This window comes from Conger conger, chromosome 16 (genome assembly GCF_963514075.1).
Source record: "Conger conger chromosome 16, fConCon1.1, whole genome shotgun sequence".
NCBI classification, from domain to species: domain Eukaryota; kingdom Metazoa; phylum Chordata; class Actinopteri; order Anguilliformes; family Congridae; genus Conger; species Conger conger.
Window position 1 is genome coordinate 24,493,680 of NC_083775.1, and position 20,682 is coordinate 24,514,361.

The 20,682-nt window shown below is 45.8% G+C and overlaps 1 protein-coding gene across 2 annotated transcripts in view; it reads right to left on the bottom strand.

Moving 5' to 3' along the window:
- Positions 1-20,423, bottom strand: part of LOC133115127 (serine/threonine-protein kinase LMTK2-like) — a 39,181-nt gene extending 18,758 nt beyond the window's left edge. For both annotated transcript variants that reach the window (XR_009705600.1, XM_061224871.1), the window contains exons 1-6: positions 19,922-20,423; positions 8,263-8,390; positions 7,873-8,032; positions 6,131-6,207; positions 4,961-5,085; positions 3,406-3,493 (exon numbers count right to left, since the gene is read on the bottom strand). Coding sequence is in view for 1 of the 2 variants with exons in the window: in XM_061224871.1 (XP_061080855.1) it covers positions 3,406-3,493; positions 4,961-5,085; positions 6,131-6,207; positions 7,873-8,032; positions 8,263-8,390; positions 19,922-20,018 (675 nt within the window). In the remaining variant the exon portion in view is untranslated. The remainder of the gene's footprint in view (positions 1-3,405; positions 3,494-4,960; positions 5,086-6,130; positions 6,208-7,872; positions 8,033-8,262; positions 8,391-19,921) is intronic.
- Between the last annotated feature and the right edge of the window lie 259 nt (positions 20,424-20,682).

A 20,682-nucleotide genomic window follows, 5' to 3' on the forward strand; every position in this document is an offset into this window, starting at 1 on the left:
AACTTGAGTAAAACACGGAGGCTGATCCTAGCGCCAGGAATCGTGCTGATGGAAAGGAGGAGGGCGAAATGTGACCCGAGGAGAGACACGGAGCCGCGGACAGGCCAGAGAGCGTTATGCAACGCCTGGAGGAATGAGGCGGACGGCGCAAGCGGGGCGGGCCCCCGGGTGGGTTTCGGGGGCCCTCCCCGCCAGGACAGTGGCTGACGGCGGTGATGAAGGCCGTTCGCAGTCCTCCAGGCCAGGACACTCGAGCTCCCAGCTCTGAGCACACCCTCCTGGCAGAGAGAGATGCTGTAAGCGTGATGACGGCCGATGAGTTTAAGGTGGAGCCACACATGAGCCCACAGCTGCCCCTAGCAGGCCTCCAGCCCTTTACTATGTGCACCCTCGACAGCATCCAGCTGGCCATATTCGGGAAGGCGCTCAAATGACTCCTCAAATACTACTTGGTTTTTTGGTCTCTTAGTTGCTCCACTCAATGACTCCTCAAACACTACTTGGTTTTTGGTCCCTTTGCTGGCTTCCACGTTCCCGTTTTTTCCGTGGACTCAAACGTTATGACGACATACACCGAGTTTGCCAAAAATCTGGCCCCACCCAATATGGTCGCCCGTGACCCATCCCCTTGTACGCGTCAGTGCTGCCTCTTAGCTTCTTCTGTTCAGCTCACAGGTAAAATCACTACTTTCTGAAGTTTCCAAACTCCACGTTTTCAAATAATATTTTAGTTCAATTTCCTCTCATGTGGCACCAGAAAATCCCCTCACCGCAAGACAGTCGCTAAACCCTCTTTAACGTCCACAAAGGGGTACAAAAAGGTGACTGTGTATCAGTTCATTTTCAATCTATAATTCATGAAGACACTACTACCTAACCCCAGGAGTGTTTGTTTATCTTAGGGCTGTAAGGGCTTGCTTCATGAAATTGACAGTGTGCGATATCCTACGTTTAGGGCCAGTTTCAAAGACCCGGATTATGTTTAGTCCTTAGTTTTGTACTCAGAACGTCCATTCAAAATGGATTTAGGCTTAATCTGTGTCTGTGAAACTGGCCCTTGATATCGGTTTCACATAAAATGTCCAGAGGGGTTTGTCCCAGCCCAGGACTGTAAATCAGTGGGCGGTGTGGCCTGTAAGCTCGCTCTAACATCAGGGGTTAATGTGCTTTCCTCTAGATTTATAGCGACTGCAGATTTATAGCAACCAGAAATGGGTTAGGGTCATTTCAGGGCTCAGACACACCCACGCAAAGAGACAGACGAACATAAGAGACACACAGACGTAAATACACAACACAGACCCACAAATCGGAAAGAAAACAAACACAAAAAAAACTCGAACATACACAAATAAATACATAGACAAATACACAGAGACACACTGAAACAACAAACAACAAACAAACAAACATGCACACAAACACATCGCTCATTCGGAGCGTACTGCACACATAATGTCATTACAGTGCATCTGCCACCAAATCAAACCCAGGGAGGCAGAGCAGGACTACAGAGGTAAATAAGGAGAAGCAGTAACTACGCAGAATGATGTGGAAATCCTCTCAAAGCACAGGCAGGGGGCAGGAGTGAAAAGTGAAAGCCCCATCTTTCAGCGCACAGATAGCGTGTGTTAAAAAGGCCCAGCGCAGCGAGATGGCTCAGACGCGGGGGTAAAAGGAGCCTGCTACTTTACTGGGACTGCGGGGAGGGGTGCGAACCTGAGACCTCCGCCCTGTAAACAGCACTGCAACCTTAGACCCTAGCAGGCCCGGTTGGGCACCCGAAATAGAGCAGGCGAAACACAAAATAAACCAGGGGCCGTGTGGAGCCCACTGACAGACAGCCTGGAGAAAGGCCGGGCCCGATGGTGACAAGGACAGAGAGATGGGGAGACAGGGGAATGGTGGGACAGGGAGAGAAGAGGGACAGAGGGACAGGGGGACAGGGAGAGAGGGACAGGGGGACAGGGAGACAGTGATACAACAAGACAGGGAGACAGGGAAACAGGGGATATGGGATAGGGGATAAGGGGACAGAGGGACATGGAGACAGGGGACAGGGGTACAGGGGGACAGAGGGACAAGAAGACAGAGGGACAGTGAGACAGGGTGGCAGGGGAACAGGGAGAGAGGGACAGGGGTACAGGGGCACAGTGAGACAGGGGTACAGGGGTACAGGGGCACAGTTAAGACAGGGGTACAGGGGTACAGGGAGACAGGGAGAGAGGGGCAGGGGTACAGAGAGGCAGGGAGAGAGAGGGACAGGGGTACAGGGAGAGAGAGGGAGAGAGAGACAGGGAGAGAGGGAGAGAGGGACAGGGGTACAGGGAGAGAGAGGGACAGGGGGACAGGGACAGGGGTACAGGGAGAGAGAGGGACAGTTAGACAGAGGGACAGGGGTACTGGGAAGACAGAGGCTACTAGGGTGATGAAGCCAGCTGCTGTGCCAGGTACTTTACAGTAACCCTAACATGTAGAGCGTGTAGAGATTGTATGTTGCTTTGGCAAGCAATCTTGTTGTGATGAATGTCAGCTCCAGCATGCCAAAAGAATGGACACACACACACACACTCTCACATACTCTCTCACTCACTCTCACTCACTCTCACTCACTCTCTCTCTCTCACTCACTCTCTCTCTCTCTCTCACTCACTCTCTCTCTCTCTCTCTCACTCACACTCACTCTCTCTCACTCTCTCTCACACACGTGCATATACTTTGCACATTTACTCATGACTCTTTCTGTGGCTACAATCTGTCCCACCCGCTGTGCTTTCCCAGTACACAGCCCAAACCCCTCAGAGATGGGATAATCCAACCCCTCATACCCCGTCCCGGACCCCCTCTCTCCTCCCGCCCCCTACGGCAGGGCGTTTCGGTACGGGAGTGCCCAGGCCACAGGCCTGCCATGCAGTATCACTCCTCAGCCACGCGGCGGCGCTGTTAGTACCGTCCGCAGCTGCACAACGTGCTCTGAGCCCCGGAGAGTCAGACACATTTCCACCACAGGGAACGGCGACAGTTCAAAAACAACTTATTTCACTTCGGTGCAAATTTGTTGCCGTCAGACCTAAAATCGGCAACTATTGCATTTTGTTTGTTGCTACATGTACATGTCCAAAATTCCCTGTCAGCAGACCAGAATGAGATATGGAATTGTTTTGGATTCAAATACTTTTCTACACTTTACTGAGACTGTCTGGTGTATTGGAACCTATGAAATACTCTAAAAAAGCATAAACCCCTGCCTTCTGGTCCTCTCGGTTGGCTCAGTTGCATCAGGCAGACTCAATCGAGCACAGAAAAGTATTTGAATTAAAAACAATTGCGTATTTCACCAAGGTCTGCTGACGGGGGGAGATTTGGAGCCTGGAGGAGGAACGGGGTGGGGAGAAACAGACTCACCAGCTCATAGTGCTCAAACACCAGGAGGAACGGCACGGAGTCCACACACTGGCCCAGGCAGTGCACAATATTGGGGTGCTGCAGGACCCTGAAAAAAAATCATCACAAGGAGTAAAAACCACGACCCTGAACAACTGCGGTAGAAGTTAACCGCGTACGGTCACATCTTACATAGAATCTGTTGGTCAGGGTTATACATCCTCCACCCAAAAGTTAATCCCATGTGATGTCTCTGCATGCAGACAGAGGGCGCTGTTCAACTACAATAACGCCTGTGTTGCAGCCCTCAAGATCTGAACACCCTGTACATGTGTGAAAGGACATCATAAGCAAGCCTGGTGTCCCGTCCAAACTTTTCAAATTAAGTCAAACATTTTTGGACATGCATTACATTTTAAGACACCTATGGCTGCCGATAAGCAGTTTGGTTGGAGAGGAAAAGTTCAGATATCCGCTTTTTGAAGGCCGCTGACTCAGAGTGCGCTTGGTGAGTTCAACACAACTCTTAGCCTTTCCACGAATCTAAAACGATACAAAATAATCAAATTAATCTTGAACTGCTCTTAAACTGGGTATACACTGTGCAACATCGGTCGTCTTTTATGTTCGTCACATGTCACACTGCGCAATGTAGCCTCGACAATATCCTATCATTCACTGCTGTCACACTGTGGCATAAGATGCAAAACAAATAATCAGTTATACCAGCCTACGTCATCTGACGTTCACGCGCAGAATTCGAGGATGGCAGAGCAAAAAGATGTTGGAGTAGCCTAATCGTGGTAATTTATTGCCCAGAAAAGTTACTAAACTAAACGAAACTAATTTTCTTTCTACGCTTTTTTCAGGATATTCGCTACGCTGTAGCGGTTGTCTTTAAGGCCGTTTATCCGGGATGTGAAGCGGTTTGAGAACGATAGCAAAAGTGATACTATAGTGATACTAAAAGATGATAATATCGAAGGAAACACAAGAAGTAGTGAATAAATGAATTAATAAATAAATGAATGTTAAAACGGTAACGGTTAGAGTGCTGCATGTGTTGTATCAGTCACGCAGTGCTGTGCTCCTATTGATCGTTAATTAGATTGTAGCAGTGGCCGCTGTCACGATTTTGGTCTGAATTCGGCTGCCCGTGAGTATGTCACGCTAAGAGATCCAAGACAGCTGATTTCGGCCCACGATTGACAGAATTTTGTCTGCGACAGCAAAATTGTATGTATGCCCAGTGTATGCCCAGCTTTGGGGTCAGGGTTAGCGTTAGCACTCAAACTTAGACGCAAGCAGAATTATGCAGATTGGCGACAATTTTCAAATGAATACCCACGCATAAGCAGAATAAATCTATTCATATTTTTGCCGAGTAACATATCGGTCAAGCATTCCCAGGAATCTGCTGTGGCGTTTTATCAGCACCTGAAGCACCTGACCCAGGTCTGCTAGCTGCACTTGGAGGAATCAGAAACTCCAATGCACGAGCCCTGACTGCAGTCACGAGGTCAGTTATGCGAGAGGAGGTCCGTTGCCATGGCTCCTCCCGCTCAGCCGCACTCACCGGTAGGGCTCGGCCTGCAGGAGGAAGCGCTTCTGCTCCGGGGAGTCCGCGCTGGCCGCCAGCTCCTGCACCAGCACCCGCGAGGCCCCCAGCTCCTGCTCCGAGAAGATCTCACTGAGGAGAACCTGCCCAGCGCCGGGGAGGGAGGGGGCACACATTGCTGTCATTTAGCAGACACTTACAGATATCCCTCTTGTCTAACCCTAACCCTTAATAAAAAATAAATAAATATTGCACTCATTTTTGTTTAGAACAGCCCTTCGTGCATATATTTCTAGTTATGGATTTCATGCTTTTAACCTGAGGAAGAACCTATGCACTTGTAAATCGCTTTGGATTAAAAGCGTCTGCAAAATGACTCAAATGTAAAATGTACAGTTGATTAGACTAAACAATTCAATATATTTTTGCATAGCGGTTTTCACAGAAGACTGTCACAAATATGCATTACAGAGTAACACAGAAGAGAATTACACATAGCACCCAATAACATATGAGGTAAACAACTCCCTTATGGGGAGAAAAACCCTCAAACAGTAGCGAGAAAAAACTCCCCGATGGGGAGAAATCTCGGGAGGAACCCGGGAACAGTCCTCCACTGGCCTATAAGTTTGATGTATGAAACTAGTAGGTATACTATGTATACTAGAAAGTATCTTCCAGGTACAGGTCAAGCACCTTAGCCACCAGGCTATAGGCTGCCCCCCACACACTGCCACACCAAGTTAAAACACTTCTGAGGGCTTGGGTTTTCACACTTGGGAAACCACAGGAGCAAATGTCCTTCCATTAAACGACACAAGTCAGTGATTGACAGCGAAAGGTGGCTGCGCCTTTTCCCACTACCACATTGCTGGAGGGAGACAGGGTTGAAGGGACCCACATGCAACTGTACTACAGACCATTATAATATTTAAAACAGTAACATTTAACTGCAACTGCCACTTTCATGCTAAAAGCCCTCTTAGCATAGAAACAAAGATTGTACCAAAAAGCTGTACCAGATGCTACTCAATATGGGGCAGGTTTTCAGAATCTAATGAAATAAAATGGAATTAATTTAAGCTTATGAAAACAAAACACCAGTGTGTATATTTAGTTGTTTGCACAAAATCTGAACTGTGGTTAATGGAGAGATTGGGGAAGGGGGGAGGGGGGTTAAACGTGTACCTTGCCAAACCAGCCATTTCCAATTTCCTGGATGTAGCTCAGACTCTGTCGGGTCACCTGGGGGGCAGTCGACCCCTCTGCAAAGGTCAAAGTTCAAGAGTCAAAAACAAAAGTGGTTACGTGTGAAACGCCATATCTAATCACAATGTAGAGAGAGTTTATTTTTATTCACCCAGCTGCTCTCAATCTCAATATACGGTAGCCATTGAGTTCTGAATGAACCGTAGAAAAACTGTGTCAATTGCTTCCCCAAAAGTACAGTTCAAGGTAATAAACCTCTGTTAAAATGTGTCCGATTCATAAATTCTGTGACTGAATCAAATCTTTTTGGGAATTCTTCACAAAAGCCTCAAGTTTCCAAAGCTGGTTACATTTTATTCGCGTGGTACTCATGCACTACTCACATGGCATTCACGATACACTAATTTGATTCCCCCACTCTCAGTTCAAACGAGGATTCACAGACACATGAAAATTGAGCCCTGGCTTTTTGGCTTATATATTAACTCTGGCTGACTGTCAGTTCATACTTGTGGGTGATAAAAAAATCACCCACAAGACACTGGAGGTAACAACCACCGTCAGAGCCACATGTGTAATGACCCACTACCTCACGAATATTCATGAGCACCTGCATGCACAAAGGACAGACTAAACACAGAGACTGGTTTATCTCTGCTTCCACAGCACAATCTTACAGAAGCAGGGGAACCTCACTGACTGCCAAGCAACACGAGCACGGGGAGCGAGGAGCCAGAATGAGCTAAATTGGGAACATGATGGCATTGGCATGAATGAATGTGTGAGTATGAACGGATACGTGAATCTTGGGAAAAACCCACCCTTATTTTTATGGATGGTCAACAGGGTTTTAATACAAGTCACGCAAACAGAGAGGAAGGAGGGGGAGGGTGGAGAGAGAGACAATGGAGATCGCATTGGACACCTGCAATGTCACATCCTCATGGCATGTGACCAACTGTGCACGCACACACATGAACTAAAGCATGCACACAGGCATATGCATGAACTAAAGCATGCACACCCACACATGGATGAACTAAAGCACGCACAGGCACATCCATGAAATAAAGCATGCATACAGGCACATGCATGAACTAAAGCATGCACACAGGCATATGCCTGAACTAAAGCATATATACAGGCACATGCATGAACTAAAGCATGCACACACACACATGCATGAACTAAAGCATGCAGACCCACACATGCATGAACTAAAGCATGCACACATACACATGCATGAACTAAAGCATGCACACAGGCACATGCATGAACTAAAGCATGCGCACAGGCACATGCATGAACTAAAGCATGCATACCCACACATGCATGAACTAAAGCATGCACACAGGCACATGCATGAACTAAAGCATGCGCACAGGCACATGCATGAACTAAAGCATGCATACCCACACATGCATGAACTAAAGCATGCATACCCACACATGCATGAACTAAAGCATGCACACAGGCACATGCATGAACTAAAGCATGCACACACACACATAATAAGCATGTATGCACACACAACCATATACACACAAAAACATTCCACATACACATACACATGCACAGACATGCAAGCAAAGGACAATACACACAAAGAGAAATAACACGTGGACTCTCAAAGAGAGTTGAAAGGAACTGCCAAAATATGCAGCATTCTGAAAACATTCTTTAAAAAAATTAATTTAAAAAAATCATTTTATAATGCTTACCTCTGACCCCCGTGTTTGGAGGGGGTTCCAGGCGGGGGGGGCCTGGCAGGGCAAGGGGGGGCACAGCAAGCGTGTACACCTCCGTGTTGGGCTGCAAGGAGGGTGTGTCCTCCGCAGGGGGGGTGAAATCCACCTCATCCGGAAAGTTATCATCAAACTCCTGAGGGACACAAAGCCCAAGTTCAGTTATCTAACTGAGCCTGGCAATTAGTGGAAACAAAACTCTGCTACTTAAAACACACACACTGGTCCTACTGGAACAGAACTGCTCAACCCTGATCTGCACCACAGAATCAGGCCCCAGAGTGGCTGAAAATCTGGTTCTGGCTGATCGGCTGTTTCTGTCTGATCGACAGGGTTCTGGGTGAGCAGCTGGTTCCGGGGACTCACCTCGAAGTTGATGTCCCGCTCCTTGCAGCAGGACGTGCAGTTGAGGAGCAGGACGAGCAGAGCGACGAGCGTAGCCACGGAAACGGCCAGTGAGAGTCCCAGCACGGGAAGCCCCTCTGCAGCGAACCCTGAAAAGAGCCGCAGGTCACCCCAAATATCACACACCCCACTTCAACGACTGCACTTCATATTACCTCGGCACACTTATTCACAGGAACACACAACCCTCATTTAAAATCTTGTCATTTTTATAGGTGAGATTTTGTGTTAAAACATTGTTACAAGACCATTATGAATCCATTCCTATCATTGAAAAAGGCTCACTGACATGTTGACTCTGCCTGTGTTTATAGTCCTTAAATTCGGGTTTCAAAATATACAGTTGACGGGCTGGTACTCTGTACCAAAACATTGTATAACTGCACAATAATTCAATCTCATTGGTTGAAAATGGGTTCTACTTGCCACATCCAATGACATTTCAACATTACCGCGTTTACAGAGAAGGGGGAGGGATAAACAGTGCTGTGGCTTGAAGGTTATTGCTGCTGCTACTCTTCTCTTGACCGTAAGAAGTCCAAAATTTCCTATTGTACCCTCAAATAAAAGTTCTACTTCATTTTGAAGTGTTCAATTGTATTTGCAAGTCAGCGCATTTCATGCCTGCGATTGATTCAGGAGAGCAGGTTATGCACAGATGGAGTATTGCCAGTACACAGTCGAAAGGCTGAGCTGCGCAGTCACTGTGAAACAGGGACAACAGCTCAGCCCATGAAAACCCCTCCCTCCCAGCCCTGGTACTACGGCCCACTCTGCAGAGCCCTGCAGGGTTACTGGCCGCAATTACCAGCGGCACGGTCCAGATTCCACATCAGACCTTGGAACCCATCCACAAGCTTGAGCGTTGCCTAATTTTTGTGTGTTTTTGGGTCGAGAAGATCATATAAACTAAGAACAATAATGACAATAATAACATCTTGTCTAATAATGTATTAATTGAGGTCCGTTGATTGACTTTTTTGTCAAATACCCAATGCCCATCAACAAGTCAAACACATTTAACAATTTCACATGCTATTCATGTGCAAGCTTACTCTAGGGTACTGGAAAGGAGGCTCCGACCGACGGTCGAACCTCGGATTCAGGAGGAGCAATGTGGCTTCCGTCCTGGCCGTGGAACAGTGGACCAGCTCTTTACCTTGGCAGGGTTGCTGGCGGGGTCATGGGAGTTTGCCCATCCAGTCCACATGTGCTTTGTGGACTTGGAGAAGGCTTTCGACCGTGTCCCCCGGGGAACCCTGTGGGGTGTACTGCGGGAGTATGGGGTACCGGGGCCGTTGTTACGAGCCATCAGGTCCCTGTATAACCAAAGTGAGAGCTGTGTCCGCATTCTCGGCACAAAGTCAAGCACGTTTCCGGTGGGTGTTGGACTCCGCCAAGGTTGCCCCTTGTCACCGGTCCTGTTTGTGGTATTCATGGACAGGATCTCAAGGCGCAGCCGAGGTGAGGAGAGTGTCCGGTTTGGTGACCTCAGAATCGCATCTCTGCTTTTTGCGGATGATGTGGTTCTGCTGGCTTCATCGGACCGTGACCTTCAGCACGCACTGGAGCGGTTTGCAGCCGAGTGTGAAGCGGCCGGGATGAGAGTCAGCACCTCCAAGTCCGAGGCCATGGTTCTCTGCCGGAAAACGGTGGATTGCTCCCTCCGGGTTGGGAACGAGTCTTTGCCCCAAGTGAAGGAGTTCAAGTATCTCGGGGTCTTGTTCACGAGTGAGGGTAGAAGGGAGCGTGAGATCGACAGGCGGATCGGTGCAGCGTCAGCAGTAATGCGGGCGTTGCACCGGACCGTTGTGGTGAAGAAGGAGCTGAGCCGGAAGGCGAAACTCTCGATTTACTGGTCGATCTACGTCCCAACCCTCACCTATGGTCACGAGCTTTGGGTAGTGACCGAAAGAACGAGATCGCGTATACAAGCGGCCGAAATGAGTTTCCTCCGTAGGGTGGCCGGGCTCAGCCTTAGAGATAGGGTGAGGAGCTCGGACATCCGGAGGGAGCTCGGAGTAGAGCCGCTGCTCCTTCGCGTCGAAAGGAGCCAATTGAGGTGGTTCGGGCATCTCATCAGGATGCCTCCCGGGCGCCTCCCTTTGGAGGTTTTCCGGGCTCGTCCAACTGGGCGGAGACCCCGAGGGAGACCCAGAGCCCGCTGGAGAGATTATATATCGCCTCGGGATCCCCCAGGAGGAGCTAGAATGCGTTGCTGGGGAGAGGGACGCCTGGAATACCCGGCTTTGCCTACTGCCCCCGCGACCCGACTCCGGATAAGCGGGTGACGATGGATGGATGGATGGACATGCTATTCATTATTCAAAGTCTCCTTATTTATAAGCATACTGAATAATAGTAAAATATTTTGAGAATGTATTTAGATGGTCACATCACTGAAAATGCCCTCTATTGTGGAGTCAGAGGTGTTTTCACTGTCTTCCTCATAAATATTCACGAGAGATTCCTTGGAAGTCCTCCAAAGGAAGTCCTTTATTCAGACGTAGGCATTGCAAAATAAATGTTTTCTGGCATAAAATCTTGAAAACAATTTTTGCTGAAGCGCAATAGTCTCAACTTGCGTATTGAAAATGCTACGGTTCTTTACGTAGGAGAAAAAAACGCTGTGTTGTTTTATGCAAGCCTAACCAACTAGCCACAGTATACACCGATGGAAACGTAATGTGATTAGCTAAAATGCTTTGCAGTCTTTGCTGGGCAGAAGTTACACTGTAGTTGACTATGCACAGATGGGGAGAACGCTTATACTTAGCCCCTGCATTACAGTTACTGGGCATAGAAGCTTGTACGTGAGCTCACGGTGTTCCAGAGTGCCTATACAAAACGCAGACAATAGCATTTCTATGTACAAGTGCTTTTGTAGAAGTATACAACAGTGAAACGAACAACATAATTCCTCCAGAGAAATTCTAAGTTAACAAAGGACATTCTATCGACGTTTATCCGAGCACGTTTTTTGAATTAGAAATCATTATGCTGGGCCCCTGTTGTGAAAAGGACACTGACATTACCGCATTTCTTGTAGTATGTGTATTTCCAAAGATAGAAGTTGAGGTCCCCCCACGCGTGTTTTGCCACCCACATGTTACAACATAAGGAACTTTTGTCACTAAGCAATGGCATCTTAAAATAGGTTACACAGATGGAACCGTAAGTTATAACACTTTCAAATCGTATATCCTTTTACCATATTAATTGAAAATTGCACTGTGAAAAAAGGAATGAATGCAAAAAAAACCCACACGGGCCCGGTTAAAGAGTCCCTCACATCAGATTTGTTCGCATTTTCACAAACCTAAATAAAATAAATAAAAGCTAATAAATAAAATCTTTGGGTGTTTTAGACTGTCTTACAATGCAACACAGCTGCCGGGTATCTGACAGAGTAGAGTGCAATGGCACATGCCGCATTCTCTCTCCAGAATGTGCCGTGGCAGCCAAAGGCAGAGACGGACAGTCGAACACTGCAAGCTGCAGCACTTCCAACAGGTGTTCACTCAGACCTCCGGCCATTAGCTCACTCACTCGTACCCTCAATGACCCACTCTCTCCCGCAGTCAATCATTCCTTTAATGAATCACCCACTCAATCAATCCCTCCCTCTCCTGTTTACTCATTCACTGACTCGGCAAGCTGCAGTGAAAGTGTACACTGAAGCATCCAGTTTACTCATTTACAGCAGAGTTTAGCCTACATTCCAGAGTGCAAAAAGCACTTTATCAATGCTACGCAAGTAGAGCCCAGAAATTCCAGGGATTAAAATACTGTATTGAATAATGCGTATGTGTCCGGGGGGGCATGTCCATACACATGTAGGTTGTGTGTATGAGTGTATTTGTCCTTGCATTCGCCCTTAGCCTAAAAAGTCATATTATTCTCTACTGGGGAAACACACTGGCACTCCCACCAGCCCTTACAGGAAATTCCACAGAAGAGAACTCTGCCCCAGCTCAAGTGTGCATAAAGCAAGTCATCACCCACAAGCCCTGCGTTGTGAAATAAGGCACTACTGTGGTGCAACGTGCAAGTGTCATCTATAGATCTCCCCGCCGTGAACTGTGACCCCTAATGGACACATAAAGAGGGGAAATGGTGGCTGAGACCAATATTACACACCATGTTACACACCAAGCCTCACAAACCAACTCTGCTGAAGAGGTGCACTGCTCTCCCCTCTGGGAGTGAAGGCAGGTTGGTGGGTAGAACAGTTCTCTCAGTTATAGGCTATTTGTTATTTGTTGTGTTTCTTAGCTGACAGTGAAGAGTTATGGCATTGGGTTGAGGGGCATAATTTAAAAATGGATGTGGTTTGAGGACCCCTTTATGACCAGACTGTGCTGCTCTAAACCCGCAAAACAGCCAACATACCCTTTTACCCATCCAAACATATGCGTGACACAGCAGGAATGCTGGGAAAACAATGAAAAAACCAGCTGCAAGACCCAAGCAAATTGAATTTCCAGCAATAACTACTCAATTACTTCCTCTGATATAGGCTAATGAATTTGCAGCAAAGTTTTTGTTTCAGGTCCTGGTGGTTCAACACAGAAGCAATCTTTCCATTCTTCACCATCTACCTACACAACCCAAGTCATCTCCTATCTGGACTGCAGTAGCTCCCTATTAATTGGCCTTTTTGGCCTTAGTTGGTCAATCTACAACCCTATCTAGCCCCAGATCCTGTGAAATGCACTTATTTGATCAGTACCATTGCGTTATGTCCTCTACCACCTCCCTCAGTCCAATTCCCCACTTGTTCCTCCTACCACCGGATCTAAATCAGCCCCCCTCCCCACTTCCTGTTATGTGTTTTGATTTATCGCAATGTCCATTTGGTCCATTGTTCCCATTGAGGGACAGGGTATAAGCGTTGACATTCTCCCTCAGTTGTTGGTTCTTGTTGAACAGACACACTAGTTCCTCTGCTATATTAAACTACCTATTTGAAACAAAGACGTACCTGCTTTTTTTTTTCTACGGACAATCGTACGGAGGAATACATTTAACTCTTTTAAAAATTCCACAGTTACAGTTGAGAACTGCGCACTGGTATCATATTTCTTGTAGTAAGTGGATTTCCTAAGTGCCGAGAACGTGAGGTCCCCACACGCTTGTTTTACAACCCACATGTTACAAAATAAGGAAGTGTTGTCTACAGGTCATACAGATAGAAGAGTGAGTTTTAACAGTATATCCTGTTAGAGACAGAAAATTTTTAATTGCACCTTGAGAAAAGGTACGAATGCAAAAAAAAAAAAACTCAACGGCCCGAATATGAATTAAGGGGTTAATGTAGCTAAAATATATATATCTTAAGAAGTTAAATATGACCTTTGTGGCAAAAAATTGAATTTACTATTTGTAGGCCTGCTCATCCCACCATTTCATTATACTTCTGGCGTCATAATCAAATTATGAACAACATACATATGGGGCTAGTTTCACAGAGTCAAGATTAAGCCTAGTCTTAGGCTAAAATCAATTTTGAATGGAGATTCTCCATACAAAACTCAATTGAGTCCAGGACTAGGCTTAATCTGTATCAGTGAAACCGGCCCTTGTTGTGTCATTATTGTGATTATTTAAAGCAGAAAAAGTTGCTTTAAAACACAGATTTTGAATTTCCCCTGAGTTAAAAAAATGTCACATTCCATGACTAACAGGACCACTGCTTGGAATAACTTGCAACAAATTTAACAGGAAGCACTCATACCCCTGAGTAATTTGAAAGCTTTTGTTTATAATGCTGTGACTGATAGGAGTTATTATTTACACAGTAGGAGGTAATGTTGTCGGGGTATGAATTAATTCAGTTAATACATAAACATTTAGGTATTTTCTATGTTTCATTGTGCTGCTGTGCCATTGTTTTGACATTGAACATTTAATAGAATATTTATGGCTGCCATCTTGGCCAGATCTCCCTTGAGAAGGAGATTTTAAGATGTCAAGGGACATCCTGGTTGAATAATGCTTGCAGTAGGATGTTGTGTCCAGTGATTTCAGCTCAGCTCAGACATGGCGGTTTCTCTGCAGTGGGGTCAGAGGTGGTACAGGGCCGGGCCAGGTGTAATAATGGAATAAATGGTAACATGTGAGGATGGAAAACTCCATCATGTGATGAGCTTTTATTGACCGTTACCACACAACAGCAACAGTTATCGGCTGTCTATAATTTTTATGGCAGCCATTTGGTGGCTTTGTGGCGAATTTCAAGTGCACATATCGTGGGTAGTGATTTCTAGTGGCTTCACGGTGTCAAGTGGGGCAGCTGTACATGTATTTTCTATCAACTAACTGTAATGTTAACAGGTCAGTTCAACAAGCAAATAGCAGTGTAATGTGAAATCACAGAGTAACCGGTAATGTCCAGAGCACAGGACTTAATTCACTCCATTGTTACCTGCAGCCTAGTAGCCTAATCCTCTGAAACAGCACAGGTCATACCTTACTATGTGAAGAAAAAAAGTTAAATGATAGCAATGACAATACGTGTAATGACAATAAAAGTAGCGGCTGAAGTACCTGTACAGATTACGGATTTACTGCGCGATCATATCACCACAGTATGACTGCATTTAATCATTCACTCTTCTGCTCACACCCTCCTGAAGCAGGAAGAGAAACGCCTGGAATATTGCACTTTGTACATTCTGCATGTGTGCGTGTGCACGTGACCACCGAAGCCGCCCGTCGACCTTGGACGTCCAATCAGCAAGCCGTTTTGTTGCAGCAAAGAGCAGGAATGTCTACTCAGCGACTGCCTCTCTATTGCCTTCTCCTCACACCTGTTCTGACCAATCAGCTGAAGAGAATCAGCAAACTCTGGTTTGCTTGTGGATTAGTCATGGAAGGGTCTACTAGTCATCAGTGTGAACGCTCCCGAAATCACTAGGCTCAGCGAAAAACGTCAATGGGTTATGGATTTTCTGATTCTGTACTCTGTGGCTTAACACAGCCATATCAACCCAGCTGTGCACAACTGAGGTCATAGGGCAGACTGCTGGGTGGACTGGACTCGCTCTTCAGATGAGATGACACACCGAGGTCTTGACTCACGGTGATCATGATAAGATTGCATGGCCACGCTCAGAAAAGTGTATGCATTAGCCCCAGTGCCCTGGTCAAATTCCCCCAAAACTAGCTATCGTCAGTGGGGTCCAAAAGGCTGAGACCACATTGAATTTATTTATTTATTTATTTATTTTTTTGGGGGGGGGGGGGGTTTCCATGGTAAATGGTAAATGACTGGCATTTATATAGCGCCTTTATCTCCAATGTGCTGTATAATCGATGCTGCTCATTCACACACACACCAACGGCGATTGGTGCCATGCAAGGCACCAACCAGCTTGTCAGGAGCATTTGAGGGTTAGGTGTCAGGGACTCAGGGACACTTCAACACACGCAGGGCGGGATCAAACCGGCAACCCTCCGACTGCCAGATGACTGCTCTTACTGCCTGAGCCAATGTCGCCCCTACAATCATGAAAACAAACTGATACCTTAAGGATTTAGAACATTTTAAAACAAGTTCAGGTTAATTCAAAGCTTTGCAAGAACTACTTGAAGACCAAATTGACCCCATTGAATAGTTATGGGGACACTTGAAGACTGACAAAAGCCAAGCATTCAGTAATATCTCAAGATGCTCTTTGGAACATTGTCAAATAACGCTGGAATAACATGGATCACCAAGTCTTGCACAGAAAGTCTGCATTGTCCCGGACATTTGGACCCCACTCTACATTTAGTGACCTGATCATCCCCCTGCATCTCATTGGCTACAGTCCTTTGTATTCCACACAGGCTTTAATTTCCCTGTCCTGAGCTAACCTCCCTGGTCAGATAAAGGTAAAATAAAATTCTAATAGTTGGCTATTATTAGTTTTTCGATTAACAGTGAAAATTGTTTTTGTGGAGAAAAACTGGGGCCAGACATCCCAAAGACACTCACTCCCTAATTTACTGATGCTAAAAGAAAGAAAAGCAATTATGAGCAGGAAGCAGTATTCAATATTTTGATGAAATAGGGTAGTAACAGCATTTCACAGCCTTGTGAAAATCAAGAAGAAAATCTGTGCGCTATTAAAAATATGCTTTAAAATCAGACAACTCATTTTGTGTCGTTTCACATGACATCGCTCAGCTGACTTGAGCTTTTGTTTACACACAACAAAAGTGTCCGGATTTTCAGCAGCATTCTGGTCTTCTGCAGAAAAAAAAACTAATTACACAACAATGGAATGAGTCAGACAGAATCATAAACGACAAACTGCTGATACAGGACCCTGAACAGAGGAAGCTGAAATATAGTCTTCATAAAATATGTATGAAGAGAGAGAATGACCTTGCGTGACATAAGCAGAGTCCCATGGCCTTACAGGACTGGGCCTTGTTAAAAGCATTACAGCAGAGGCTGTAATGACAGAAAGGCACAGTACACTGGCTTTTTCCACAGGGCAGTAGAGTGGAAGTGCAGGGCCACCCCCACACCGGTTCCCCCATGACTGCGGGATGCTCCATGGAGCCAGCTCCAGGCCCCTGGAGGACCCGTGTCCTGCTTAATCACCCGCCATCTTCCTCTCCTTTCACCAGCGACACCCAGACCCCATTCAGACACACTTAAACGCATGAACAGCCCCAAGAGACACAAGAGACACAAACACGTTTACATGTACACATGAGCAAGCACACACACGAGCACACACATGCACACACATGCGCACTTAAGCAGGCGTGCACACACACACACAAACAGGTAAATGCCCTGTACTTTGGATGCAATATACTGGAAATTTTAATTACTAGCTATACCAGGGGCGTAAAACAAACAACTAGCCTATTTTATGGGAGAAAACTAAATTGCAGCCATGCAGCCATTTAGTCAGCTGACCTTCTCCAGACTGTAAAAGAAAGAAGGTGACAAGCCTTTCATTTTCAGTCAGCATCTGTGTTTTTTAGTATTGCACAATTTATGTCATTTTACATGTAATGTTGAGAGAAGAATGCCTCTCTTGAACAGAACCCACAATGAAGTCGTATGCAAAAAAGCCAGTTCATTTTTTCACACTAATGTAATTGTAATGTAAATGTATTTTTTGACATTTGCCCTATAGACCCTGCATGTAGAAAGCAGTACATGCATTTCTAACTCTAGTGCTGGCTTATGTTCAAACTGAGTTGTTGATAAACCAGGTTTGAGCTATTACCTAAACACACATGTCCAAACGCTCTCTGTGACCCTCAGAGTTAAGTTTGGTTCGTCTATCTCCCTCAGTCTGTGATACTCGGCACTAATCAGATTCATTAAGCGAGTGTAATTAGCTGTTCAGTAAATTCTGCCGGATGTGTGGAGCAAGCTCGCTGAACTGTGCTGCTTCGTGGGGAGCTCTACCCGTAATTAAGAACTTACGGTTGTGAGATATCAAACAAACAAAAAAAATTTTTTTTAAGCCTAAACCCGCCAGTGGATAAATGCGTCTTTTTCAAACAAATCTGGAGTCCTGACCGCTAGTGGACTTGAGGCAGATTAGCCGCTGAGGGATGAGAGGGGACAGGCGGGGATGCAGTTAGCAGCTCTGCCAGGCCTAATTAAACCCGAGCGCTGCGGTTGGAGTAAAGCGCAGCTGGCATGCGCACATGGCCCCGGGCCTAAGCGGACCCTAATAGGGCCGGTTCCGTGTACCGAGCACCGCGCTCTGTCCGGTCTTACGTAAGGCTGTGATGTAATGCCACTGCGTTCGGGAGGTGGACTAGATGGAGAGAGAGCGCTCATCGTATACCCATGGTTAGGTGAAGGTGTAGGTAATGCACAGCTCAGTTGTCTAAACTCCAGGTTTGAACCCGGTCTCAGGTCGTCTCGACTGGTTTACTGCCCCTGAATTCCTATAAAAGTCATTTTTTACAGCAAGAATAAAAAATCATTTCACGGAACTGAGAACAAGAAACCTCTTCACCAGTGTCCTACACATGACCTGCACTAAAACAATGAAAATTCTTCTGCTGCGTTAATTATTCACTCGCGTCGATAAGGGAAGAATGCGTTAGGTAACACGGTGTCGAGGAAAACCGCACGGCCGCCTGCCCTACAGAGCTACCACCTGGCCGTTGTGACTCTCGAACAGGACTTCTGACTCTTGAGTTCACGACTGCGGGAGCCTGAACACATTTTCACAGCGAACGAGAATTCATTCACTGAGCTATTTTCACCTGACCGCCCCTTAGTAACACCTGAGTGTATGCCAGCCGCTACGCGCATTAATACAGCATCCCGTCCACAAGAAAGTAATACAGATTAATAGGCTTTTGAGCGATACATTGGGAGGGGCACTACGGATCTTTAAAGCGATTTCATCGTGATTTATCGTAAGGTTTTCATTAGAACCCCCGTGAAACTTGCTCAATAGCCCTTAGTTACAAAGATTCGTACTGAATGGGTTCGGTCTATAACGTAACTGCGAGTTATTGCCGGCGGTCAAGCAGCACGTCAGTAAATAACTCAGCATGTGCTATTATTATAACTGCCACTTCAAACTGTGGAAAACCCCTTTATATTCGGCTACTTTAACCTCAGGAATGAACTCATTAACTTGTTTTGTCTCGTAGGTCTTTCTTTTCTGAAATTTGTTTTGAACAATGTGCTTTCCTTTTTTGTCCTGTTTGTCCTGTGCTTTTCTTTTCATTTGTAAAAGTGAAATTTCCATTAGTTTCATGAAAACTCCATTCCCTTTTGTTATGAAGTTAGATGAGGTAAGCAGAAACCCCGTTAACTTTCATTTACAATGTCATTTAAGTGACATGATGGGATATTCAAACTAGAAAAAACTAAAAAGCCATGTATACAATAGTTTACGTTTATGTGAACGTAAACTATTTTGATTATGTAACAATACCAATCAGATGTTCAAGTTCAAGTCTATGAATAATTATTTCAATGTGTCCACACTGTGACAGTTCTCATGGTCATCGGCCAATGACATCACTCCCGCCGCGAGAATTACGTTAGGCCTGCTGAAGTTTCGGCGTTTGATCGTCTAGCCTTGTGCTTGTACAAATAGTTGGCAAAACGTCTTAAAATCGGTATGCACAATGTCGACAGGACAGCTGCCAGTGGGTCCATAGACTACATCAAACCAGCGATTGCACCTTGGTTTACCAAGCTATTTAACGAGTCATCCCATGAGGTCCAAGGTCTTTAATCTAGCGAGTTACCTCACTGATGCTGCAGACATTATTGATAACAGTTAGCTAGTTAGATTATTCCCTTAACAGTAGCTATGTAATACTACCTTGTTCAAAAAAGGAACTGTAAACAACTGGGGCTTGAATTAGGAAACCGTTAGTTTGCAGGTGCCAGCTCAATACTGATCCCTCTGTTGGGACTCGTTAGCCATTATTGTACCGAGTCACTATTTGTGTACATTGGATATCACTTCGTCCTAAGAAGCAAACTGAAACTGGACTCAAAGACCCTTTCCCTAGCAGAAAATACCGTTATTGCTGAGACTAACAGTGGCTAGCGAGTTTTGCAAGCAGTGACAGTGACCGACCGTCTAGCTAGTCATCTCCATGATCGTAACCAGACATTTATTACCTGTATCTGAAGGAAGCGGTGCACCTTCGACTACCAATGCCAACTGTAGAATCCCAGTCGCCAGGAGCAGATACAATCCATGACAGTTTTCCATCATCCTGTGTTTAACAAGCTAGCCAATTCAATCCGTCGTGTGGAAACATAGATCTTGCCACAATTAGCTATATATTTCTCAACGGATTTACTGTAGGACAAATAAAGACGTCTGCATTGTAAGCCAGTGATTTATTTATCACGTCTATTTCTGTGTTAACCTTATCTTGCTAGCTCACGACGTTGTTAGCCTGAAGGAATAGCTAGCTAGCGTTGGCTATATTGTAAGCTTAATTCGCTGTCCCGTTGTATCGTCCATTCAAAAGAAAACCGAAAGGCTCAGCACCTTTCCTGGTCAATAATGCCCCTATTTACAAAATTAACTGACATTACAGTATGACAAAGATTCAACGTTACATTTATCAAGACTTTATAGAGTCAAACGCCAACATTCCCCAACAGCGCCATGGTCCTACGTCATGTGAGAAAGGTGTGCGACAGAGGCAAAGGGAAGCGACGTGGGAGTGCGCCAATCACGTGCCATCTTCTTTTCAAGACATCGGATTAGGTCCAATCGTCGATGTTACATTTTCTGTGCGTGCACTCCCACATTAAAGTGACGCCCAGCAATAAGGGAGTAAAGATCTGTCAGTCAGTTGACAACCATGTGAGGAAAGCCTCCGATGCTGGTTGTCGGCTACTAACAGGAAAGGTAAACTGTTTACATC